The sequence below is a fragment of the Malaclemys terrapin genome, chromosome 3, assembly GCF_027887155.1.
Source record: "Malaclemys terrapin pileata isolate rMalTer1 chromosome 3, rMalTer1.hap1, whole genome shotgun sequence".
NCBI classification, from domain to species: domain Eukaryota; kingdom Metazoa; phylum Chordata; order Testudines; family Emydidae; genus Malaclemys; species Malaclemys terrapin.
Window position 1 is genome coordinate 199,988,940 of NC_071507.1, and position 27,181 is coordinate 200,016,120.

Consider the following 27,181-nt stretch of genomic DNA (forward strand, 5'->3'; position numbering starts at 1 on the left):
CACCTCCGGGTCCCAGTCATAAGTATTGCCAACTGCGTGAGCTCAAAAATCACGAGTCAGCCCCTCTAACGTCATGCGATTGACTCTAAAATCGCAAGATTTTTCTTAAAAAGTCAAACCATGTTTTTGAATCTGTCTTTTGACGTGTTGACTCCCCTCTAGTCCTCTGCCAAAGTCTCTGTGATGGCTTCAGGTTGCAAAGGCAGGCCTGGTTTGCACTAGAAAAATCAGGTCAGTTTAAGTACCTTGGTCAGGAGTGTGAAAACTTCACACCCCACCCGAGTGGCCTAATTAAACCAACCCAGGTCCCCAGCACTAGGTCGCCAGAAGAATTCTTCCGCCAACCTAGCTGCTAATTCTTGGGGAGGTGCCAAAATCCTGTGACTTGCAATTAGTTCAGGAGAGTTGTCAATGCTGCTTTCCCCTGGCTGCTTGGAGGAGACTCTCCTTCCCCACCACAACCCCCAGGCTCCTCTTCTCCTACCCCCATCACTGTCCTCTGCACCCCCTCAGCCTCCCTCCTGTCTCCACATTCCCCTGCATCCCTCAGCCTCCCTCCTGCCCCCACATTCCCCTACATCCCTCAGCCTCCCTCCTGCCCCCACATTTCCCTGCACCTCTCAGCCTCCCTCCTGCCCCCATCCCCCTGTAGGTGCCTCAGCCTCCCTCCTTCCCTCCCACATCTTCCTGTACCCCTCAGCCTCCCTCCTGCCCCCACATCTCTTGGCCCTCAGCCTCCCTCCTTCCCCCAACATTCCCCTGCACCCTCAGCCTCTCACCTACCCCCCACATCCCCCTGCAGCCTCTAAATCTGCCTCCTGCTCCCCCTCACTCTTCCATCCCACTTTCACAGAGTCTCTACTGTGTCCCGTCCAGGCCCCTGAACCATAGTGTGGCAGCCATCTTCTCTGGGCCTGGCTTCCCACTGAAAACAGTGGGAGGTGGCAGCCAGCGCTGTTAAGGACTGCCTGCATGTGCAGATAGGCCGTAGGGAAACAGTGCCCATTTGCTGGCTTTAGTCCCATTGACAGTAATTGGGGACAGTGGCCATTTTGAATATGGGAATATTCGTACAGCAGGGCCTTTCATCAGGTTTCATGAGATGGACAAAAACACCCAGAATCGCTGGAGTTGGCGATACTGAATCATGGACAAGGACCCATCATGAACCTCTAGAGGGCAGATTTTAACAGCCCTGAGGCTTCTAGAGATTAAACCGATTGATGGGAGTGAGGAATACTAATACTTTGTTCACCTTTCGTGTGAGGGTCTCAGAGGTATTGCACTAGGCCTCACGTCACCCTAGGGAGTGGTATTATTATTATCCTTATCAGCCTCCTTTACAAATGGGTAAAGTGAGGCGTAGCAATAGTGAGTGACTTGTGCAAAGTCACCCAGCCAGGCCCAACCAGGGGCACTAGATGATCCCAGATTGCCCGATTCCCATCAGCAGAATAGGACGGGTCGAGGAGAGTCAGGCCATACATTTGTTAGACAGGTCTCTTGGTCTTTATTGCCAAATTCAGAGGGCCAGCATTGCATCAGGAAGCCGTTAAGAGGACAATAAAGTCGTAGCGCCCAAAGCTATGCTAGCAACACTTCCATCTCCCAAATTAATAGCCCATTCCAGCCAGGGCAAGGTGAACAAACAGCCCAGCATCAAGCTATGGATGGAGCGTTTAAAACCCAGAGCAGGTTATATGGTCTTCAGGACTGAAAAGCACAATCCATGATTATTACAGATCAGTCAGGGATTTCTGCCAAGTGCTACACCAACCCGCATCTCCTCACTTCTTCTTCTTTTTCTGCTCTTGAGCTTTGGTTGATTTCTTTGTTCGTTCTTCAAGAGGAGGAGGTGGGGGGTAGGGGACAGGAGGGTTCAGGCTCAAGGCCCTCTTCTGGAGTCTCAGCTCCAAGATCTCGAAGGTGGTCTGGATCTCAGTCTGCAGGATCTCATGCAGAGCTTGGATCTGGGTCCCGATCACTTCTTTCACTAGGGTCTCCAAAATCTGAAGAGCAAGCGGAAGAAGAGGAGGGATGTGGTTAATTGCATCTCTCTTTTTACTACCTGTATTACATTACAAAGGGGCCATTCCCTTTGAACTGATCCTAGGCCAAGCTGGCAGTGAATGAAGGAAGTGGGGGGAGGGGGGAAGAAAAGGTGGTGAGGTGCCTCCTGTGTAGCGGAATTACCTTTCCCCCAGCCTGGTGGAAGGTCCTTCTAGGCAGCTCGGTGAGGCTTGGGATCTGCTGCTGGAGAAGGTGTGGGCCTGGGCACGCCTGGGAGGTGGCCATTCTCCAGAGCAGCACCCTCCACTTACCACTGCAGAAATTCTCTGCATGAGTCACGGATGACTCTGAAGGCAGGTTCCCCTCTACACTCTGAAACACCAGGGAGGGGAGGGTGAATACATGGGCATACTGCTTCATCGAAGCCAGGCTGCCAAGAAGGTTGGGGAGGGGCTGTGAGACAGCATAGAAGCACAGAGTGTTGCATTTACTGTCAGTATAACAGAGGCCTCCATGCAGATGGCCCAGGCCACCACCAGATCTCCTGAGATCTAACCCGATCTATGGGCCAACTCCCCCTCACCCCAGCTGATTCCGCAAAGAGGAATGAAGGAAGAGAGCCATGAAGGAAACTTGGAGGGAGTTTCCAGTCCTATACTGGGACTGACCCACATAAGGAGCCTGCCGTGCTTAAAGAACCTGTTAGACCTTCCTGGCTGCTCTTCTCTGCTGTTTGCGGGAGTTCAAAAGGTGATTTGAGAGGATCGTCTCTGCTTGACTTGAACGTGCCAACAGAGCAATTAGCCACCCGCACATTATTGTACGTTAATTCCACGAGACAGATGGCCCAATAATAAAAGTGCCTCGTTAGAGTTTAATTAAATTTCCAAAACGATTTGCTCCTGGGCTGAGAACCTGTACTGCAAGCTCTGGCAGGTTAATGTACTTTTTTCCCGAAGTGTTACAAACTCTTCACAGCTGGTTATGGAATGAGACCGGAAGTGGCAGCCCAATACATACCCTAGCCACAAAGAGCCTGAGTCTGCATTTTTTTGCACACCCAAGACTCCCATTGACGTCATTAGGAGTTCAGTGCTTGCATGGGAGCTGCATGCTCTTGCACCAAAAGACTTGAATGTGATGAATACAGGGTGGGATCAAGAATTAAAGTTGTGGACAAAGCCTCAGGACTGTCGCCCCTATTAAAGTGTCACTGTCAAGTAGTTTAGTTCCCACCAGTTAAGCGTGGTTAAAAAAAAGGGTTTGGGCCATCCTAACACAGCGGCATTGTGTGAGGGCGGGAGAACAGGGGGGTTGACTCTGACCTCTCCAGATTCACTGTCCAAGCTCAGTAAAGCGCGAACAAGCAGCATCAGTGGTGAAATGTACTTTTCTTGTAGCTTTTCCCAAATGAATTTAGTGTAGTGAGGGGTTCTCGTTAATGCAGGAGAAGAGGATCTGCTTGTTTAAATACAAGGAGGCAAATCCTGCAGCCTTTACTCAAGCAAAACTCCCACAGGGTACGGATCACAGACTTTGATCCAAGGCTTTTCTCCCTTCCATTAATACACAGTTCACTGAGGTAGGGAGCTGAGAGCAGCCTGACATAGACCTGTGAGATGTACCACTCCATGCTGAGATTACAAAGTCACTGGAAGTAAAACAAACCCAAGTTCCATCACCTCAGATGCAGGTCTCATTCACTCTCCCCATCTGTAAACTGGGGATAACGACCCTGCCCTCCTTTGTAAAGTTCTCGGACCACCACTGAGGAAAAGTTCTATACAAGAGCGAGGTGTGATTATTCCCATCCTTATTAAAGCCTCATTTCTCCTGCCAAGACATTCATGGTGTGGTCAGCTGAGTAACTGTGTCATCACATCCATAACTCACGTCCTTCTTTGCCACGTCCCGTCATCGCGCATGTTGTACCCTCGCTGGTCTGTCACATCCATCCTTTGGGGCTGTGTTCTCAAACCCTCACTCACATTAGTACCTTACTCTGTGAGCACTCCTGCTGAAAGTTGCAGTAATGTCTTAGTCAGCAAGGGGGAAGGCGGCTTGTGGAGCTTAAGATCTCCGGGACAGGGACCTGTGCTTTTTGTATGAAATGCCTAATATGCTGTGGATGCCACAAAATTATAACGAATGGGTCAATAGCATGGCTGCCCCTTTTGGACCCAAGTTGCTGGACAAAGTTTGGGGTGCAAGGGGTGTTCCAGTTGGGAGTAGAAATTGATGATCATCAGGTGTTTCTTTGAGGCAGTTTTGTTGATCTACAAAGAATGCAAAGAGTCCTGTGGCTCTGAACACAGAATGAATCAAATAAAAGGAAACAGCTTCTTTTGCTCATAGCACCAAGCTTTTCACCCTGCACCCCGACCCGCAAACCCAAAAGGTTTCTTCCAAAGTCAGCCAGACACTTTCAGCTGCTCCTTCAGACTCTCTCTCTCTCTCTCTCTCTGTTCTTGCCTGCCTCATTCTCTGTGTGATCTCTCTCTCCACACACACACTAGCGTGACCAGATGTCCCGATTTTATAGGCACAGTCCCGATATTTGGGGCTTTGTTTTATATAGGCGCCTATTACCCCCACCCCCATCCCAATTTTTCACATGTGCTGTCTGGTCACCCTAACACACACACACACTACCCAAAACAATACTCAGCTAAAAGCTCCTGGGTGAGTTGGCATACACCTTTTGCCATAGGTGGGGCTTATATTTACAGTGTTGTTAACTGAAAGGTGAGCTCACACCTACAAATCTCCATGAGGTATTAACTCAGCCCATAACAAGGTTTCACTTGGCTCATAACAGTACTAACAATAAGAAAGGTGGGAGAAAGTCCCTGATACCATGCTCTGGGTTTCCCATGAGTCCTGGCTTCTCAATGTCTCTCTTTTTAGAGCAGGGAATATAAGAACATAAGAACGGTCAAACTGGGTCAGACCAAAGGTCCATCTAGCCTAGTATCTTGTCTTCTGACAGTGGCTAATGCCAGGTGCCCCAAAGGGAATGAACAGAACAGGTAATCATCAAGTGATCCATCCTCAGTCGCCCATTCCCAGCTTCTGGCAAACAGAGGCTAGGGACACCATTCCTGCCCATCCTGGCAAATAGCCATTGATGGACCTGTACTCCATGAATTTATCGAGTTCTTTTTTGGTGTGAGGTTTTGTACAGCATTATGCACACTGCAGTGACGGTATAAACCTGAAAGGAACGGAAGGGCAGAGTACACACTCCTTAGCGCCGCTGTTTAAAAATATGCCTTTAGTTGCTCTGAGCTGAGCGAGCGATGAGCATTTCTTGAGAATCATCCCAAAGCGTGCTTTGTGCCAGGGTGAAAAATGCTCACCTACAACTGAAACGAGACTTGGTTATGGATCACCAGCCAAATTCTGCCCTGGGTCCATTTCGCAGTTTCCCAGGGTAGATGCCCATTAACTCTAGTGGAATGGCATAAGGGGTAACTGAAGGCACTAGTTGGTTCAGCAGGTCTTCTATCACTCCAGAGTGGGAGCCTCCTATGCTTCTTCTCTGGACACAATGAAGTAGCAACCCGGGTTGAAGAACTCCCAAGCTCCAATATAGCTACGAGTGTATGAAAGTGAGGGTGCTCAAAATCCAAGTATCAGAGAGGGATCAACGTGAACATGTGCAGAGGGTGAACTGGAATGGTAGTTTGGTGATGAACTTTGGCTCCGGAGCGGAGGAGAGAAGGTTGGAAAGAAGATGGGGGGAGATTACACGTATATTTTCAAAAGGTCATTGGGGGACTGGGCGTGATGTGAAGGGGCCGCTTGGATTTATTCCCATTGTTAGCTCTTTGGGGCAGGGACTGTGTTTGCACAGTGCCTAGAACAGTGGGGCTCCTAGATGCTGTCACAATAATAATTAATAAGAATTAATGAATAAAGCTTTCCCAAGGCAGTGATAATGAGCACTATAGCTGGTCAAAAAACTTTGCAGTGAAAAACGGCGTTTTGCTTTTAATGGAAAGTTTAATTTTGGTCGAAATGTCCTGTGTTTCAGTGAAAGCCAGAAATCAAAACCTAAAAAATGTTCAGCAAGAATTTTCAGTTTTTGGTAAAAAATTTTAGCCAATAAATGTTTTTCAAAAACTAAAAATGTTTCCCTTTTTGGCTTCAGTTTTTCACTGAAAAAAAAAATGTCCTACAGAAAACGCTCGCCATTTTTCAACCAGCTGTATTGGAATCACATGTGTTCTGTGGCTGGTCCTGCACTTCTGCTTACCCCAGGACGCTGGTGTTCTCTTTGCAACCCCATACTCTGCCCTGCTTCAGTTTTCAGTAACCCTCTTAAAGTTTCCACCAAGGAAAAGGGAGGAGAAGCACAGGTTCACTAAGTCAAGGAGAGTCTGCAGACTTCACTGGGAGTTGGATTGGGCTCTTAGACAAGGAACACCATTGAGGTTTACATTTCCCACTCCTTCTTTGCCTATTGTGCTGCCCCAGAGTTAGGAATCCTGTCTGACTCTGGCATTGAAATCTCCCAGGAGAATGAGTTTGTTCTGCCTTAGGTGTGGCTGTGAGAACTGCATCAAGAGTGCTATGAAACTGCTCCTTATTGTCTTCCTCATCATCGCGTGTTGGGGCGGATGCGCTGATGATCGTGGCCTATTGGTTGTTGCTGAGCTTGAGCCGAAGAGTCATGAGACGCCCGTGGATCCCCACGGGAAGCTGGGGTCTCACTAAGGGCTGCAATGTCAGCGTTGGGTCTTGCCAGTTCTCTGGCAATTGTGGCAGTTCTGTCTGGGCATTCGCTGCGCTGAGAGTCCATAAGGTGCGGCCATTGCAGGTGGTGAAATTCATTGTCTTAGATCTCTTGTTTCGGCTGTGGAGTTGAGTGATCCCACTGGATACGGCCATCCAGTCGGAAGAGTGTGAGACGGCCTGTGTCTGGGGCACCTGTTCTAGCCCCCTCCCCATTTGGGGTGAGCAGAGGGGATCCTAAAAAGGCCTGCACGTCTGTCTCACCCAAGCACAAGATGACTGTCACACAGCTGCCGGCGGCGTGCAGATTTGTGACTAAAGACTCCCAGAGATCACTGCTCCTGTCTTTACTGCCACTCGTCCATCTTTTAATGTGGGGAAACGGGTGCGCAGGTGGTGACCATACGAGACTTGACAGGAAGAAAACCCTGACCCAGCGGCAAGGAGATCCAAGCTCACCAGGGTCCTCCCTTCTGCCGCAGCCCTCATCTGCCTTCACAGCCACAGATGAGTAAAAGGTCCTCTATAGGCACCTGATCCACCACTGGGGTCTTGTGACGTTTGGACCGCAGTTAGTCAGGAGCCTCGCCTCAGATCTGCTTGCCAAGCGGGACCCTACCAGGAGTATGAAAGCTCCGGATGATTGCTCGGGCATTCCTGTTTCTTAAAAATAATAACCTTATGTTTCCAGGCCTGTAAGTACACTCCTCTGTAACCACTCAACGGTGTAACGAACTGCCTGGAAACAGTGAACTGTGGGTGAAAATGGATCTCATTTACAAGTCCAGTTGATTTCAGTTAAAGGTAGTCCATAGGTGACAAAATCATTTGTCCCAAATATGACTGGGGTTTGAAGTTTTGTCCAGATGTGTGCCAGGGAAGGGGGGTGGGGGCTGTGGAGCTCTGTGTGTTTCCATGTAGTCATAACAGGCTAAGCCATGTGGAAGCTAACACAGCGTCCTGTTGATTCCCCCATGAATTCTGACCCAATCACCGGTGCTGAAAGCAGCAAACTTTTCCTATAGCAGGAACTCCGGATAGGTAGTCAATTTCAGGCAAGGGTGTATTATCCAAGGCCACCTCAGTAGCTTACCAGCCCACTCCACTCACAGATGTGCTGTTCAGTCACTACAGATTTGAATACTTTAGTTGCATACGCTGCTGGTTTCCCACCGCAACTTGGAATAACATCTCCCTTTGTCAATCGGGCACCACGAGAACTGTTATGGCCTCCAAAATGTGGAAGGCATAGCAGCAGAGCTTCTGATGGCACCTCCCAAACCCCAAGTTGTTCTGAATTAAAAAAAAAAAAAAACCAACAGATTATATTTTTTAATTCACTATTGTCTCTGCACTTCTTCACTGTGATTAACCTGGCTGTGTCCAGGGTGCTTCTGTGGTCTGCGGCATCTCTCTCACAATATATTGAAGTTCAGTTTGGAAAAGTAACATTTTATGCCCTTGAAATTCCCCAAGGATTTTTTCTGTGCTCCTGCGTTGAGCTATTTGAGACCATAACCTGCTATGCCTTGTCCTATTCTAGGCCCCTCGACCTCTACAGGCTGTTATATCTCCACAGCTCGCCCTCACTGCAGCAAAAGCCTGGGTCAATGTACCTTCATGGACCATTCCAAGAGGAAGCGTTTCTGTGTTGAACTGATGGTCACAGTTCTGGACAGGGCCTTATGACAAGAGGAAAGGCTCGGGCTGGCTGCACAAGCTTGAGGACAGGGTTTTAATATTTGGTGATATTTGGACTTTTGAGAGGAGGTCCAGTACAAATAACCTTAAGAGACAATGCGGAACCATATAGTGTACATATACCTCTGAGGATTCCTATCCCATTACTTCATACAATGGAAAGGGAGTCTAAGAGAATGGAAAGGATTAGCATAATCAAGAAAATCTCTGAATCAACAGCATGGTGTGCCCCAATGGTAAGAGTTAAAAAGAAAATATCAATCTGTGAAAACTCTGCCAAAATGCCCACCAGCATCTCATGGAAGCCCTGCCTGTTTCCTGAACCAGGAATGAAAGTGCAAGCGAGATGACTTCTTCACGTTGCCGGGTCTGGTTGATGGGAGCACACAGACCAAAATGCCTGCTTGGCAGGATGTGTTGGTGGGCTGTTCAAACTTCCTGAAACGTGCAGCGTGGACTGCTAACTTTTCCTACATTGTACTACGGTCAAAGAGCTAGAGTGGCTATGTTTTGGGAGGATGCTAAGGAGTCTGGGATACGGGTGGTTTGACTCAGGGCTGCATGCTGCAGCGTGGACATCAGAGTCCCGGGTTCAAGTGTGAGTTAGAAAATTCTTAACCTAGGGTTGCCAATCAGTGGAGACACTCAAGCCCTGATTTCGCTAACCCAGGGTCCACTGACTCAAGTCCCGCTAACCCTGGGCTTGCATTGCAGTTTAAACATACCCTAGGTGAAGCCTGACCTTGTACTGGGATAGGCAGGGTTACTTTGCAGGAGCAAGTCACATGCCCAGCACCTCTTGTGCAGAGTCAACTACCCAGAGGAGCAGAGGTAACTCCACTTCCCATACTGCATTACTCAACCCTTGCTCAATCCCAACAGCTCCTGCTATGCGTCAGGTAGCAGGGAAAAGCATGCAATGTGGGCAGAGAGTAGGTGTATCAAGGCCCAACAGGAATACGCTACATGCCATAGTCCCAAACCATTCGCTCTGTAACCGTTTGGGATTCCAGCTCTTACCTCACCTCCAGGCCAGGGGGAACGGTTACTATTCTTTGTTAAGATCCAGTAACATGCTTGTGATGGGAACAGAAAGAGGTTGACAGGAACACGAGGAGAGACTGCCAAGGGGCATCGTGCAATGAAGCACGAAGGGGGTAACATCTATGCAGGGTTTTATAAGGTTGCCTGTCAGTGTGGCATCTGGATGCCTTCCACTAATCATCCTTTATAACGGATCCATTGAAACCACCTGCCAAATCCGAACTCCCCCAAATTAGAAGTCTGGATTGTGAAACCCCCATGCTCAGGAGAGTTTGGAGATGGGGTGTTGGTTTGTGCCCGTCTCTGTCACTTGCAAAATGCTAGAAATAAAACTTCCCAACTCATGTCAAAATACCTAAGGATCATCATAAATAGGAAGAACCTCCATGCATGTGCCACGGATTCCTGGCCACCCCAGGCATGTCTCTGGGGAACATTGTCCCAGGGGCTGGTGACAATTGAGGCCACAGAAGGTGAAGTGACATGCCCAAGGTCACAAAGTGAATCAGTGCCAGACCCAGAAGCTGAATCCAGGTCTCCTGACTTGTTGTATCCTCGCCTGTGGAGCACACTGCATCCCTTTCAGTATGAAGTACCCGTTTCTCTACAGCTACTACAGTGTTACCTGTCTGTCTAGGATCTCTGCTCGCGATTTCAGATCATCATACGCTCTTTGCAACATATGCTCCCTCTCCAGGTGGAGCGTCTCTCGGAGGAGCAGCATGTTGGTACGTTTTTGGACCTCAGCGGCTGAGAGGGCAGCCAGCTGCTGCTGATAGTGCCAGACTTCAGCCTCGATGCCTGCCATCAGCGGCAGAGGCTGTGGTGGCACACAGATTTCTAGGTGGGCAGACGTCTGTTCGACGTCTCTCTCCCGACACAGCACAAACTGGTAGAGCTGGTAGTGCCTGATGAGCGTGTGATAGAAGTATTCACCCAAGACACACGGTTTGAATGGACTCAGCTTTGGCTCACACGCCACGAGTTTATCCTTTAGGACACAGATGGCCTGAGAAACGGGTAAACCTGGAAAGAAACGAAAAGAAAATGTTCTGGTAGCAATCAGAATGGCATTTTGCTGTGTAAAGGATGAGGTGATTGGCGCCAACCAATATTTGGTTCGGGGGGAAATAAATTGATATTATCCCACACTGACCTTGTCACGGGGGAAAGATGGGAAGCCGCTGTTTCTTCAGGGCTGTTGTTAGACCCATGGGGCTGCATTTTACAGGACACAACAGCTCGGGCTGAAGGATGATACTGAGTTATACAAGAAGGGCTGCAACTCAGCCCAGAAGCTTACAACAAATGAAACGGTTTGACAAATGTTTTTGGCAGACAATGATCCTATTGGGATAACCCCACTCCAGTATTTTACACTGTGATGGTGTTGCTACGCCCTTGAATCAGCTACATGAGGGAAGGGGAATTTTTGTGACAGACACATATACACCTCTACCTCGATATAACACTGTCCTCAGGAGCTGGAAACAGAGAGCCAGGAGGGAGAAAAAGGAAATTATGAGACAATATTGGTCAGCATCGTACACAGTGGTCTCTGCACATCAGTGGCCTAACTGTATAGGCCTAATGTTCATGCCAGACTGCTAACGTTATATCAGATGACTACAGACTTATCTGGAGGGATCTATTTCTGTGTTTACTTGTCACAATGCTTTGGAAGTGACAATCTCTTTGAAGACTTTTTAGTTCCTCTTAGACCATTTAGAACCTGAGCCTGCTCACACCAAAATCAAAGGCAAAACTCCCTTTTTGGGGGGAGTAGGACTGGGCCAGAGGGTCTACTTGCTTTCCTGCAAGCGGTAGGGTTGCCACCCATCCAGATTCTACCCAGACAGTCCAGTTTTTGGCTTCTGTGTCCGGGCACCATTTAGGGTTGACAGGTGCCCAGTTTTCCATAGCTGTTTGGCGGCGTGCTGGGAGGGAGTGGGAGCAGCGGAAATGTGGTGCGCTCAGGGGAAGAGGCGGGGCCAGGGCGGGGACTTTGGGAAGGGGTTGGAATAGGGGTGGGGCAGGGGCGGGGTGGCATGAAAGGGGTGGAGTGGGGGCGGGGCCGGGGGCAGAGGGAGGGGGTGAGCACCCAGGGGAAAGCGGGGAAGTCAGTGCCTATGGCATGAGCCTCTGCCGCATGAGCTAAAAGCCAACTGCCTGTTAGCTAAGGCTGTAGAGAAGACTCATTTTATCTCTCTCTCTTTAAGTGGTCTCAGCGCCACTAGATGGGACAGAACACCGCACCCAGGAGGTGTGTGGATTACACTTCCTCAAAGTCAACAATGACAAGTCTGAGAGTGAATGACACCATCTGGAGTAAAAGTAGGTGGAGCCCTGGGAAGTAAAGTCATTGGGGTGAAGAGATCTGGCTCATGAGATTCCCAACCTCAGCTGGCGGGTGGCAAGACTGTAGCCAAATGCTTCAGGAAACTGACGTGAGTCTATGCTGAACTGGCTGATAGGGAGATCAAATACACCATTGTCCCAGCACTTAGAATGAGGAGTGACTGCGTGTTATTCCTTCACAAAGGTTTGAACTGCAGTGGTGATGATACCAGTAAGGGCTTTGACTGCCCAGATGCCTCATGCTAATGCAGGTTTTGCACCCATGAATGGGGCCATGTGCAAAATTGGCCCTCTTGATAAAATGGCCCTAACGGGAGTGTATAGACCTAGATCATTTGTTATAGTGATTATATATGTCAAGGGAGAAGCCAAATAATGAAGAACACATCAAATTCAGAAGCCCTTGGCATAGATTTCACTCCACAGCAAGCAGGGAGTGGGCAAAATGTGTATTAATATTACAGTAGCAACTAGAGAGTCCAGTGGTAACATTAGGCACTGCATGCCCACCTGGGCTACACCTAAAACGTAGCTTGACCGAGCTATGTCGCTCAAGGGGGGTAAAAAAATCACATCCCTAAGGCTACGGCTACACAAGAGAGTTTACAGCAGCACCCACTGTGCCGTTATAAGCTCTCTAATGTAGCCGCTCTAAGCCGACGGCAGGGAGCTGTCCCATTGGCTTCACGACTACAGCCCCTGCGAGCAGCAATAGCTATGCAGCCGGAGACGCTCTCCCGCCGACACAGCACTGTTCACACCGGCGCTTATGTTGGTGTAACTTATGTCACAGAGGGGTGATTTATTCACTCCCCTGAGCGACATAAATTATGCTGACATAAAAGCAGGGTATACAAACCAACCTAAGCCCAGAATAGAGTCCTTCCATTGACCTAGCTACTGCCCCTAGTGGACGTGGGTTTACTACAGCTACGATGGCATCGCTGCATCGTAGTCGTGTCACTGTACTGCTTGTAGACAGATCCCGAATCAGTGCCAGGAAGCACTCAGAATTTAAATAGACAAGACAGGCGACAGGTGAGAGAAAGGAAGCATTGTTATTATTCCCATGTTACGCAGGCACAGAGAGCCTCATTCTCATTTGCACTAAGACCCCTTTACCCAGTTCTGGCAGGCAGCTGGTACGTGACTTAAAAACCACTTTACGCTACCAAAGTGGTGGTAAGTCAGAGGTGGGCAAACTACGCCCCGTGGGCCACATCTGGCCCGCAGGACCCTCCTGCCCGGCCCCTGAGCTCCTGGCCTGGGAGGCTAGCCCCCGGCCCCTCTCCTGCTGTTCCCCCTCCCCCGCAGCCTCAGCTCATCGCGCCGCCAGCGCAATGCTCTGGACGGTGGGGCTGCGAGCTCCTGGGGCAGCGCAGCTGCAGAGCCCGGTCTGACCCAGTGCTCTGTGCCGCGCGGTGGTGACAGCCTGGCTGGCTCCAGCCAGGCCAGCCACGAGTGCTCCAGACAGCGCTGTAAGGGGGGCAGGGAGCGGGGAGGGGGGGTTGGATAGAGGGCAGGGGAGTTCGGGAGAGTGGTCAAGGGGTGGGGGTGTGGATAGGGGTCGGGGAACAGGGGGGTTGAATGGGGGCAGTCAGAAATGAGAGGAGGGGTTGGATGGGGTGGCAGGGGGCAGTCAGGGGCGGGGCTTTGGGGGGCAGTCAGGGGACAGGAGGAAGGGGAGGTTGGATGGGGCAGGGGTCCTGGGGGGGCAGACAGGAATGAGAGGAGGGGTTGGATGGGGCGGCAGGGGACAGTCAGGGGCAGGGGTTCAGGGGGCGGTCAGGGGACAGGAGGAAGGGGAGGTTGGATGGGGCAGGGGTCCTGGGGGGCAGACAGGAATGAGAGGAGGGGTTGGATGGGGCGGCGGGGGGCAGGCAGGGGTTTCAGGGGTGGTCAGGGGACAGGGAGCGGGGGGAGGCAGGGGTCCCGGGGGGGCAGTCAGGGAACGGGGGGGTTGGATGGGAGTCCCGGGGGGGGCAGATAGTGGGTGGGGGACGGGCCACGACTCCCTCCCCTAACCAGCCCTCCATACAATTTCTGAAACCCGAGACATCCCTCAGGCCAAAATGTTTGCCCGCCCCTGTGTTAAGTGCTCCCAGTCTAAATGAGAATCGGGGTCTGTTGGAGAGTTGTGCATCACACACGGCGCCTGTGACAGGGCCAGGAAATTGAACCCAGACCTTTGAAGCCCCTGGCCAGCGTTTTCACCACAAGATGATCCTTCCTCTCAGAGTGACCATTATTATGATAATTATTATTATTTGTATTGCAGCAGAGTCTAGGACCACAGTCATGGGCCAGAACCCCACTGCACAAGGGGCTGTACAAACAGAGAACAAAGAGATGATCCTGCCCCAGAGAGCTTACAATCTCTGTATCCATGAAGCTGAAATAACATGTAAATCAGGCCTGTGATTACACTGGTATGAATGAGTTCCGAATTAGGTCCACCAGCTTCAGTTAAAGAGTGGTTTCAGGGTTATTTCACAACCCCAAGCCCATAGGGGGCTCAGTTACATCGCTGTAAATCCGGAGTAGCTAGTGGAGTTACCCTGGAGTTACACTGGTGTAACTGAGAATAGACTCTGATCACATCGTTTCTGGATCAAGACCTTCAGGAAAACAGCAGGCGTGGAGAGGCCAAAGTTTTACTGAAGGGAAGTCTATATTTGGGGCCAGTGATTAATAGCACCAAGATGCTACCGGAAAAGGAGAGCTGGACTGGAAAGAGAACTGGAGTCAGCATTGACCCTCCCATTCATCTCTCCCCCCATATCTGCCCGCACGGTCCTGCCACTACTAAAGTTCTCTCATTTGGACTGCTCAGGATCTGGGGGTACTAGCAAGTTGTGGAGTATCAGCACCTCGCCATAGAGGATCTGGGCCATTCCAGCCGGGATATGTAAGGGTGGCAGCTCCCTACGGGCATAGGGGATGGAGCACAGCATGTCTGTCTATGAGGAGCCAAATTCGGCTGTATGTTAGGGCTGTGTTGTTCTTCTCATTAGGGCATAGCCAGCTTGTGTTTAACCATGCAACGATTTCTAGTTAAATGTTCCATCACTCCAGGACAACAGCAATGACAGCCAGGCGCTGACAGCAGCCTGCTGCTACCTGAAGTCCGGTGCCCTCCCTTGCACGATGGAGTCTGCCCACTGGTCTCCCCAGCCACATCCAGCACTCTTACACCTGCCCCGCACAGCACCCAGGCACATGAGTGGGTATCGGCACCCGGGAGCGGATTCTGACGTCACTTACATGGGTGTAAATCTACAGCCACTCCAGTGAAGCCAAGGGAGTTACACTGGAGTGAGAGCAAGACCAGCTGCAAGGCATTTAGGCCCCAATCCACTACGGTAGTTAGGTGCCTAAACCCCAGACGTAGGGGCTTAAGTCCCAGTTTTTGGCTCCGCTGTGATCCACAGAATTCCCCCCATTATAATGTTTAGCCCAGTGGTTAGAGCATTCCCCTGACAACTGAGAGACCTCTGTTCACATCCTTTCTCCCCGTCAGGCAGAGGGTGGAATTGAATCTGGGTCTCCTATATCTCAGGTGAGGGCTGTAACCACTGGGTCAAAAATTATAAGGTGAGTACCACCACCTTTTCCTCCTCCTGCAAGTAACTACTTAGGTACCTGAGTCCAGAAGATGAGTTTCTCTTCATAGAATATCAGGGTTGGAAGGGACCTCAGGAGGTCATCTTGTCCAACCCCCTGCTCAAAGCAGGACTAATCCCCAGACAGATTTTTGCCCCAAATCCCCCGGATTGAACTCACAACTCTGGGTTTAACAGGCCAATGCTCAAACCACTGAGCTATCCCTCCCTCCCTCATTTTGTATAAATGCCTGCATTAATGTGATAACAAGGTATAGCTGTGTGCTGGTGTCCTCTGAGCTAGAAAACAAGGGAGTTTTGTCAGGGAGTTTAGAGAGGGAGTGTGAGTCACTCCATCCAGGTACAGCTAAGAGACTATAACTACTAGAAAGGTTCATGGATTGCAAACAGAGATAGGCACTTCCCTGCAGCCGGGACTTAGGCGCCTATCTCGGTGAGAGGGCAGTAGCTATGTGTACACCTCTGTTGTTGGCATCTCCCATTGGCTAGCAAGGTGGCTCTCTGTCTAGCCACCTTGACAGAGGTGGACCTTTTGTGGATTGCATTCTAAGGCACCTCTCTCTAGCCATTCATTATACCCGAGCCTAGGTGCTTAACTCAGGTTTTGTGGATTGCACTGTTGTTCCTGTGATTAGCAAGGTGCCATGGTGGTCAGTGCTGCAATGCCAAAGTCCCCTTGTGCGTCTGGGCCCTAGTTCTAGCCATATCCACCTGGAGCAATACGTCTTTGTACAGGGAGCAGCCACTGCCTGTGGAGGAGGTGTGATCTGAAGGAGAGAGGGAGCCATGCAATGCACAGAGGGCCAGGGGGCAGAACGGGAGCTGCAGGGTGAGTGGAGAGCTACAGGAAGTGTTGGACTCTCCAGGAGAGCTGAAGGGGAGCAAGCTGCAGCCACATGAGAAACTGGGAAGGGTGGAGGATCCTTAGAAGTTCTGAGCTCTTTCCACTGACTTTCAGTGGGCTCTGGTTCAGGCACATACTGGGGCGGGGGGGTGTAGGGGAGAGATGGTCACTGTGAAGTGGCAGCAAAGTGACACTTACAAGGTGCCAGGTGGCCAGGATGCTGCCCTGAGGAAGCCTAGCCTTGCTTTGCAGACTGTGTCCTGGTGTAGGAAGGTGTCTCTGCCCTTCCCTCTCCTGCAAACCTTCTCTCCCGGGCTTTGTGTGCACAGCCCTAATCTTTGTATATAAAGGAAAACAAATAAGCCTTTGCATTTTTCATTTCAGAGGTTGATGGGGATTTGGCTGGGATTGCAAAAGAAGGCAGCAGACATTCCCTTTCACCTAGCTACCAAGACTGCCTCCTCTCTCGCCACCCCAGCTCTCCCCTTTTCAAAGATTCATCAATTCCCAGGCCAGAAAGGGACCATTGTGGTCATCCAATCTGACCTCCTGTCTAACACAGGCCAAAGAACTGCACCAGAGTGATTCCCAAAGTATATACCGGTAGTTAAAAAAACATCCGATCTTGATTTAAAAATGGCCAGTGATGGAGAATCCACCACCGCCATCCTTGGTAAGTTGTTCCAATGGTTAATTACTCTGACTGTTAAGAATGGACGCCTTATTTCCAGTCTGAATTTGTCTAGCTCCGGCTTCCAGCCATTGGATTGTGTTCTACCTTTCTCAGCTAGACCGAAGAACATATTATCAAATATTTGTTCCCCAGCTATGTACTGATTGACGGTAATCAAGCCAACCCTTTGGCTTCTCTTTGTTACACTAAATAGATTGACTTCTTTGAACCTATCACTATACGGCAGTTTTCTAATCCTTTAATCATTTTTTGTGGCTCTTCTCTGAACCCTCTCAAATGTATCAACATCCTTTTCGGGGGATTCCCCCAATCCATCTTGTATGCTGTTCCCACAGTCTTTCCCCTTGCCAAGCACATCCCCTCCCTCTTCAGATCTCTCTGTTACCTCCCCAACCTTCCCCCCCAAAGGCATTATCCAAAGTCCCGTGAAGGAAAGACTCCCATGGACTTTTGTGGGCTTTGGAGTGGGTCCCTAGTCCTTGCCTTATGGCCATGCACAACATAACACCTCCCTACCTCTCTGCTCTTGTCTCTTTTCACTACCCTTTAACCACTCCACTCTGCCTAAGGCTGCATGAGGAACCAACCCTTCTCCCACTCCCATCTGCATGCCCGAGTCCAAGAGGCCCCCTCTGCCTCTGATCCTGTTCACCGTACCCCTACTTTCTCCTTCATCCACCACACCTCCACCTTCAAATCCCCCCAACCTTCTTCCAGGTAGCCCATAATCACGAATCCCCTTTGAAAGAAGAGTTAAAAAGACAATAGAAAACAGGAACAAAACATACGCAACTAACCAAACAGGCGTGAAACGTCACTGCCGGGACACTTTGCTTTTCCATGCACCATCCTTGGCCTGCAAGCCGGCTATTTAGATCAGGGCAGAGGACCTTGGGCCTGCTTCTCCACTGCCTTGCACCTTGAGCAGTCGTTTATACCTGTGCAAACGAGGCAACGCTCCCATATCAGAATTCTCCACTCACACCAGCATTTTACACTCATGTTGCACAAGCATTGGTGACCTCACAAAGGAGCAAGGCAGTGCGGAATCTTCTTGCTGTCTGTAACGCACAGAGCACAATATTGCCACTGTCTAAATAACAAATAACATAGTTAAGCTTTCGCAGCTAACATACTGATGGAAATGGTCTTAACAATATTTCTACCGCAGTCTTAGTTTATAAAAGCAGCATTTTCCATCAGTGTCAAAGTTTGGGCTCCTCATCCTGAAATAAGTTTTTGTTTGTTTTTTCCACAAAGATTTAGTTCCGGAGATTAACTCCTGGTGCACACTGGCTCTTTCGCAAGATTTCAATCTATCATTAGCTCCCTATCCATTATTCAGCAGGGCTGATTATAAACTACGCAGCACAGCTCCTTCCCCTGTGAATTGGCAGGGAAAACTGAGAATGGGTTGCTACTTTATTATAATACCCCATGGCTCTTCCCCACCCTGCAAAGGAAAATTTAATTTGTTTGTGATGTTTTAATTAAACTTAATCTAATTGCTAAGAAGCCATGGATGTCCCAAATAGAATCTGTCTCATAAGGCTCGATTGAGAATCGATATTACGATCGCGGGTGTTGTGTGGCAATAACTAGGACACCATTGAAAGGCAGCCAATTCTGAGTGACTTACTCAGACTGGAAACTCCTTGAGGCAGGGACCATCTTTGTACAGCCCCTAGCACAATGGGGTCCTGGTCCGTAATGGGGACTCGTAGGTGCTACAGTAATACAAATAATAAAATTCACCCATACACAGAGGAATCAGAACTGGCCTATGCAGTCCCACTTAAGCTCTCGGCATATGTGAGTTGCAAGGAGTGCATAGGCCAGGAGCTGGTCCCTGGCACGAGGTGAATTTCACCTTCTATGTGACATGGTTTTGCTAGGCTGTCATTCACACTGTGCTACCCCCAAAGCCCAAACCCGAGTGGCCTGCAGAACTTTCTTCAAGCCCAGAGCAAATGTGCAGAATAAACGTGTAGTGCAAACAAGTTGGCTACTATGACAACAACAGTGAGGCCTTCGAAACCAGCATTACGCAAACATGACCCACCTCAAACTATGTGCACCAGCGTGATTAGCTCATAAGTAAACAGCTAGCAATCTCTGATTGTCCCCATCCTCACCGACTCACCCGTCACAGGCCAGATATGGGGACGTGCAGCGCACCCTCAGCTCCCATTTGCTCATTGGCAGAGAAGGCTGCTCAGCTCCTTGGAGGTGGTACTCAGCACCACGTAGGCCCTAAATGCCATACACCCAGAGGCATCGGCTTTACGGTCAGTCATACAAATGGGCAGTTATTTAGTGAGTGCATTAAAAGCGTAAACATTCTCACGCCCAACGTTGCGAAGCAAGGAACCAAGGGCCATGCTTTGTAACTGGTAGGTTTGTATCCTGTCCAGGCATCCCCAAGGGAGCTCTGTTCTCTCTTTCATCCCAAGGCACGTGGGTGGCTCTGATCACCTTGCACGGAGAAGAGAGGGACTATAACTGACTGGGAAGTGAGGTGAAACACCCAGGTGCACCATGATGGTTAGATGCCCCCTCCCCAGACCCTTACCCCTGTGCTTCCCAGAATGGAAGGTAGGAAAACTGTCCCTTTGTCTGACTGTTGCATAATGACGGCCTGTCTAACTATGTCACTGTGGCTTTACCGCCCAGGAGCACTGGAAGCTCCCTAAAAGTGTGTGTGTGTGTGCGGGGCACTGATGCCTGAACTGTGGCCCAACCCCTGTGTTGCACTTCCAGTCAAGGCCCCGCCTCTGCACCGCCCCTTCCCCCGAGGGCCTGTCCCAGTGCCGCCTCTCCCCCCCCAAAACCCCGCCCCCCACTCACTCCTCTCCGCCTCCTCCCCCCGTCACTCACCCTTACAGCTGGTAAAAAGTGGGGGGGGCATAGCCCCCTGTCCCCGCTTCTGGTGCCCCTGTTACCATCCATCCTTCCTTCATCTGCTGCTCTTCATTAAAGGGGCATGAAGGAGGAAGGGATCTGACACCTGCACCTCTCAGCTTATTCTAGATCTGATTCCCCCTCTCACGTATGCTGATGTGAATCAGAAGCAACTCGGCTGAAGTCAGGAGACTAAGACTGGTATAAAATCAGTCGTGTGAGGAGAATCTGGCCCTGTACAGCCTCTAGAGTGGGAAGTGTGTGTGTGTGGGGGGGGGGGAGATCACTCATCCTTTGCGTGGACGAGTGTAGGACAAGCCCTAGAACTAAAGGGGGTGGAATTCAACCCTGAAACCCCAGATATAAAGAAAGGATTTGAGAAAGTTCAAATGAGATCCGGATCCAAACTTTTTGGCCCAAGTCCATCTCTGCTTAAATCTTGTGCTAAATAAACACAACGACACACCTAAATGGTGTGAACTGAATGTATGATCTCATAAGCAAACAAGGACAGTATTAGCTCTAATTTGTTTCTTGGCAGCAAAGTGGGGGCAAAAAAAAAAAATGACACAAACCTGCGTAGGATGATGTTAAGGTCACCAAAATAATGCATGTAGCAAGAGGCACTGTGCACTTTCCAGGGCAAAGTAGTTCAGTTGAAAGCTATGCCTGAAACACATGCATTTGCATGTTAAAAGCAAGGCAAGCAATGGACGGGATTGACAGGTGACAACAGGGCTTGATCCTGCGAAGAGCTGAATGCCCTTGGAGCTCGCTGACGTCAATGGCGGTTCAGGGTGCCTTATAGGATCAGGTTCTAGAGGTCCAAGCTGAGGCCTGTTGTAAAGACTCATTGTCTTTGGTGGATGATGCATCAGGCCCTAACATGGCACTGGGGTAAATTCTCCCCTCAGTTACACCAGTGCAATGCTGGTGATCCCGGAGGGGACCCCAGTGGGGTTACACCCGTGTAAATGATGGGACCGAATGGAACCATTATCTGATTAATCTTCACTCCTCCTGTTCGGTCAATATCCCTGTTTTCCAGAGGGGGACTCGGAGACAGGGAAGTTAGGTGACTTGCCAAAGGCCACCAGAGGGGGCCAGTGCCAAATCTAGACGCTTGTGTGGGAAGAAAAATAGTCAGGCGATATTTACACGCGTGGTTTGCGCCTGTGTGGCGGGAGTAAGGACCTGCCGCTAGCTTGTTAATCAGAGGCAGCCTAATGAGTTCAGCTGGGCCCCACCTGAGCTGCTTGATTGGCCAAACCCCCGATTGGCTGAGGGGGCTCAGTAGACCTGCTCTTTAGATCAGCAGGGCAATGGCTGCACAAAGCATTCGCCCACGGCTGCAGTAGGCCCTGCGTCTGCTTGTTCCTGGCCTCGTTCCAGCCTTGGCCACACTGCCTGAATGGTGGGGAGGGGTCAGCAGACCAGCTCTTAAGCCCAGCAGCAGCAGTTTGGAGGCTGCTCAAAGCATTCGCCCATGGCTGTGATAGCACCTGCCTTGGGCCCAGCCCTGCTCCTACCTTGCTCCAGATAACCTGACTGACCTTTACTCCCATTCCTGGCTTCAGCTCTCCCCCTTGGCTTTGGCATCTGGCCTTTGATCCTGGCTTGACCCTCGGTTCCTATTCCTGGCTACCAATTCCTGCTCCAACCACTTGGCGCGACTGCCCACATCCTAGTCTCTGACAGTGTGAGCAGCCCCAAAAGAAAACACAAATAATAAGGGAACTAGAGCTAACACAAAGGCCAGTATCTCTCTGATGGAGCGAGTGGGACCCCTACAGACCTTGCAGGCTCAGGGTACCACCCTGCAAGTGCGGACCCCTGCTCCCTGTGCCTGACAAGTTCAATAGTGATTGCAACAAATGTTGGTGGTTCCTAAATCAGTGTCGGCTCCTCTTTCTGCTCCGCCCGCAGGCGTGCTCCACTGACCAAGCCCAAGCAGGACTGATTATCAGCCTGCTTATGGGGGTGGCCCTGACGGGGGTGTTTCCACTCCTGGGAAAATAAAGCCGGCTTCGGGGACAATTTGAGGACTTTGTTTGAGCTGTGGAAGTGATTTCGATGACCGCAGTTGCAAGCGTCCAGCCAAAGCCGCACTTCAGGCCTTGTTAAATATGCAGCGGCGTTCCAATGCTCGGTAGCAGACACTGAGTGGAACGAGGCTGCCCAGTGTTATCATTTCTGGCTCCGCCTGAACAATGATCTTAAAGATGAACGGGCCTGGGTGGAATCCCCGTCTGGCCTGGATATCTTTGCTGAACTAAGCATCAAGATTGACAATAGCCTGACTGAACGCCGCCAAGAGAAAAGATGGGCCTTCTGGCTCCTGCTGGTCTGGCCCCCCTCCATATCAGTCCCTTCTCCATCACCCAAACCCATGCAAGTTGATCAGGTTTGGCCCTGCCTCCCCCACATAGAGAAATATTGACACCAGGCATCAGGCCTGTGTCTATATTGTGGGGAACCAGGAGACTTTGCATTGAGTTTCCATGCCAAGATCCGATCTGTGCCCTCATCAGGAAATGTCAAGCCCCAGCCCTGCTGGTCTCCTCTCCCCAACGGTCCATACCAACACTTGTCTGCCAGTACCCTGGTGATGGCCAATCAGCATCCAATACATCTCCAACTCCCTCTCTGGCATCCTGTGATGCCTGATACCAACCTAGAATCGCTGGTGGACTTGGGTGCCTCAGGCAACTTCATGGATCTGGAGTTCAGCCAAGCAGTAGCACACAAGATCCCCACCCAGTGCAAGGACCCTCCTGAGTTAGCAGAGTCCATGGATGGGTCACTCCTTCTGCCAGAACTGGTCACCCACAAGACAGCGCCCTTAGAGGTAACTACCCTTTGAAATCCTCCAGTTTGCGTTAATTTGTGCACCAAATTCATCAGTTGTCATTGTCATCCCCTGGCTCGTTGCCCTTGATCCATGCATCCAGTGGCAATCAGGCAGCAATCCTGTTTCCCAAGAGCTGACAAGGGACCACCAGCCCTTTGCAGCTTACTTGAATCCAGAGAATTCAGAGCAGCAAAGAGGGGATCCAAAGGTGACCCTGGCAAGCCCCATGACTCCCGCTTCCCCCCAACAGCTCTAGGGATTCCTGTTAAATATCATCACTCTGCCAACATGTTTGACAAAAAGAAAGCAGACACCCTACCACCCTGGCACTGCCATGCTGGCCTCCAGCTGGAGGCAGAGGTTCCCTTCGGGTGATTTACTCCCTCTCTGAATCGGAACTACAGGCACCCAGTAGGTATCTCAAGGAAAACCTGCAGGGTTCATTCACCCCTCCACATCTCAAGCCGGGGACTTGAGCTTCTGCATGGCAAAGAAAGAAGGCTTCCTCTGGCCTTGTGTGGACTACCAAACTCTGAACAAGATTATAATCCAAACCAGTACCCCTTAGCATTTATTAATGACCTACTCAAAAGACTCCTTTCTGTCAAGGTCTTCACAAATTTGGACCTCCATGGAGCTTATAACCTGGGGAGGATCTGAGAAGGAGAGGAATGGAAGATCACGTTCCGTACCAGCTGTGGTCACTTTGAATATTTGGTCATGCTGTTTGGGTTGTGCAATGCCCTGGTGACCTTGCAGCATTTCATAAATAACATCTTTAGGGACATACTGGACTAATTTGTCATCATTTACCTGGACGACAGCCTCGTTTTCTCCAAAAGTCAGAACCGCCACAGTCATCATGTGCACATTGTCTTGGAGAGACTCTGCCAAAACCATCTCTATGCAAAAGCATCTCTGTGCAAAGCTCAAGAAATGCGAGTTCAGTGGAACCCTCTCCTGGAACCCTGTGTTCAAGTCTCGTCACGAGGGGGCTGCATGGGGACAACTGACCCACCCAATATTAACCCCCTCCCCCCAAACATTTAGGGCTTGATTCTCCTTGCACCAGTTTCACCCCAGGGTAACAGCACTGCCTTCCATGCTTCTGATTTACACCGGGGAGAGACAGACAGGAGAAGCAGGATGCTGGAGGCGGTTCCCATTGCTAGGACGCACCTTTGGTTTCGTTCAGCAGTTCTTCCGCAAGCTTTCCCGCTTCCACGACTGCAGGCCAGGACAGCCCTTTCTCCATGGCGAACACAATGCTGCTGTAAAGACTGTCGAGCTCTATGCTACGCCTCAGATCCCTCACGTCATCAAACTCCTCCCATCGCAGGAGCTCTCGCAGGCACTGGCGCCCTTCTTCCCTCTGGCACAGAGACATAAACGCAAGTGGCATGGGAGTGGCGGGGGATGCAGGCACTTGCTTGGTCTCTCATGTCTGATATCCCACATCAGAGGGGAGCAAGCAGCTCTCAGAAAGTGACTGGGGGCTTTACTGGACCAAGTGGGGGAGTCACAGCCACCCACCCCCATGTCCCCTCCGACCCTTGCTTGGCCTAGCTGGGTTTCAGGTCGCGGTCTGGTGCAGCTCACAGCCTCTGCTCTGTGGATAGGTGTGGCTGGGTGGGAAATTGGGTAGAGCCTTGGCTCCAACCCGCATCCCCCCGTAGTAGGTCGGAGTAGCCGGCCTGGTACAAGCACTCTTTCAAGTCACTGTGAGGTACTTTCTCCCTGGCGTGGGGAGGGAATTGTGCCTCAAGGCGAATCCTGGGTTGGTGCAGCTTCCACCCCACTCCTTGCTCAGGAATATGTCTAAAGGTGCAATCATGGAAGCGGCAAAGTTCCTTCCTGACCCTTATAGGGTTGGTCCTGCAGCAGGAGAGATTTGCCTCATCACTGCAGCCATCCAGCAACAGGCTGCAGCCCAGTGTCTTTGTGCTGAGTGCCCAGTGGGAGCAAAGGGCAGGATCCACGTACTTCCTCTTCTGTCATCTCTGTTCTACCTGCCATAAACTGCCCTTTGGTTTGAGGCCAGGTGTACGATGGCCAGCCATAAACTTCCCAGAGCTGATATAGGCCATTTCAGCAACACTTCTAATTCCCAGATGCTTAGAAGGAGGTGTGGGCCTTGTGACGGTGTGGCGTGCAGGGATCTAACCTTTTGTTCCCCTCACTCAATATTGCAGTGGGAGGGGGTATAAACCCTCATCTGATTCTGAAGGTGAAAAGAAGAGAAAGAGAGCAGGTCTGGGGGCCAGAAAGAGGCGGAGGGAAAGGACTGTCAGCATCACCGAGACACCTGCTGGGTGCTGTGCTGAGGTTCAGAGCTAACTCCGCCGAGCCCCGGCTGTGCTGTGGCGTTAAAGACCCAGCTTCTGAGCTCAGAGAGGTAAATCTGGAGTAGCTCCCACTAGTGTCAATGAGGTTCTTTGGAATTTCCACCAGTATTGCCTAGAGTAGGATTTGACCTAATGGCTCTGACCTCTCAGTATTTCCGGGCTGCTTTGACACACCTGAATGAATGGCGGCTATCCTTACCTGAAGCTGACAGACTCTCCTTACCCCCTCTGCTGATAAGGCCGCCATCCTTATCAGAACCCGTTACTAAGGGGGCGCGGCTTGTCTTATACAATCACAAAGGCGGCAAAGTTCCATTGGGTGGTAATGTTCCAGGAGCCAATCCGAGCCCGGGCAGGACTCTCCCCTACAGCAGATTCCCTAGAGTTGTGTCAAGTTTGCTGTTAAATGTCCCAACCAATGGAGCGGCTACCCCTGCCCCATTACACAGTCTAATAGATCTCGCTGCCAGGAAGCTGTTCCAGGTATTGGATGCAGCCACTGAGGTCACTAGAAAAATGGATTGACTTTAGTGTGGGCAGCAGCGGGCCCCTTTCTGCCTAAATTGTCCTTCCCTTTGTTTCATTCCAGCCCTCGTTGTTACAACACCCATTTAATTTCGCAGCTGTGACCAATACCTCTGCTTCATCGCAGCTGTGCGCTCCCACAGTTCCTAAAGCCGGCCCTGCCCACCCCACCCATTACTGTGTAGCCAGAACATACAGATTCATGGCCAGATTGTGATCAGTCCTTCTGCGGAGGCTGGGGTGCAAGAAGCCTGCCCTCTCTGCCTGGACCACTAACGGGGCTGATTGCAATAGCAGCCCTTAGGAGCAGAGGCTGCTTAGTGCCTCCTCCCGCCATCAAGAAAATTGCCCAAAGGGTCGTGGCAATGGGGACATGAGGCCATAGCCCTGCCAGCCCTCTGCATTGGCTCCTGGGGCGGGGAGCACACACACACGGGAGCTCCAGGAGGGCACAATGTGCCAGCGTTTTCCCGTGAGCAGAGAGGCTCTGCACCATCCTGCACATAGGGATGGGGACAAATCGCACAATCTAGCACTTAGCTCTTTTAGGGCCTGATCCCAAGTCAATGGAAAGACTCCCACTGATTTCAGTGGACACTGGATCAGGCCCTTTCTTCATCACTCGGCCCTTCCAGCCTCTTTGCCATGTCTGTTGCTCTTTCTCTTAACTGCCTCCCGTTTTTTCCCCCTACATCTTTCTCCTATTGAGAACTGGGCCTGGTGTTCCAGGTAAAGCATCCCTGAAGGGCTAACCACCTTCCTGACCTCTGACATGGCATACGCAACCAGCCGTGCATGCACACAAACTCCTCCCGGTGAGCCACGTTCTGCCATCGGATCTGCACCGACTCCTCTCCAAAAATAGTACATGCAAATATTTGTGAGAGCAACTCAGGGATTGCTAACCACTTTCTCTCTCAACCAAAGAGTCTGTGGCTGGTTTATGGCCTGAAGCATGAGGGAATTATCCTGTCTCTCTCTCTCCCACTCATACACACACTCCACTGTGTATCTCTGCATCAGGGGGTTGAAAACATGTGGCACTGGGTCATATACAGTATACTCCTGATTTTCGGAAACTCTATTATCTGACCAGCCGCATTATCCAAATCCTTCCTTGTCCTGCAGCATGCTGTTAATTTTGTTGATGCAGAAGCCAGACTATGATAAAATGTAGTTCACTCCCCCATAGCATTATCGGCTCTGCAGAGCCAACGGGACAAATTAGTAACTTTGTCCTTACTCAGATCCTGGACTGTAAAACACCCAGGAAGACGATTCTCTTAGTAAGCATGTGATGGTCACTTTACAGAGCAGAGCCCCACTAAGGATTTTTGTAGACCCTCTTCCTATGTTTGTCCAACATTTCCTCAATGGAAATGTAATGCTGACGTAGGCCAGCAGTGTTGTTCCCAGGGGCAGAATCTCAACAGCCCCAGGGGGCTGGAATAGTTTTTATAGTAGGGGTGCTGAAGATGGACACCATGTGTTTGTGATTACTACTTCAAGCCAGAGGGTGCGGAAGCACCCCCAGCACCACTCGTTCCA

The 27,181-nt window shown here is 50.6% G+C and overlaps 1 protein-coding gene across 1 annotated transcript; it reads right to left on the reverse strand.

Annotated features, from left to right (window-relative positions):
- Positions 1 to 1,508: 1,508 nt before the first annotated feature.
- Positions 1,509 to 25,355, reverse strand: C3H8orf74 (chromosome 3 C8orf74 homolog). The gene is made up of 4 exons (XM_054022908.1): positions 25,308 to 25,355; positions 23,943 to 24,135; positions 10,118 to 10,518; positions 1,509 to 2,009 (listed from the first exon to the last, which is right to left on the reverse strand). The coding sequence occupies exons 1-4, from the start codon at positions 25,353 to 25,355 to the stop codon at positions 1,788 to 1,790; spliced, it is 864 nt and encodes a 287-aa protein (XP_053878883.1). The 3' UTR covers positions 1,509 to 1,787.
- Positions 25,356 to 27,181: the final 1,826 nt, after the last annotated feature.

Excerpts from the sequence above, each read along its gene's own strand:
- C3H8orf74 (XM_054022908.1), bottom strand. The coding sequence starts at position 25,355 with ATGGCGGCCTTATCAGCAGAGGGGGTAAGGAGAGTCTGTCAGCTTCAG. Across the intron at positions 10,519-23,942 it reads ACTGCTGAACGAAACCAAAG|GTTTACCCGTTTCTCAGGCC; the intron begins GTGCGTCCTAGC and ends GTTTCTTTCCAG. Across the intron at positions 2,010-10,117 it reads CAGAGATCCTAGACAGACAG|ATTTTGGAGACCCTAGTGAA; the intron begins GTAACACTGTAG and ends CTTGCTCTTCAG.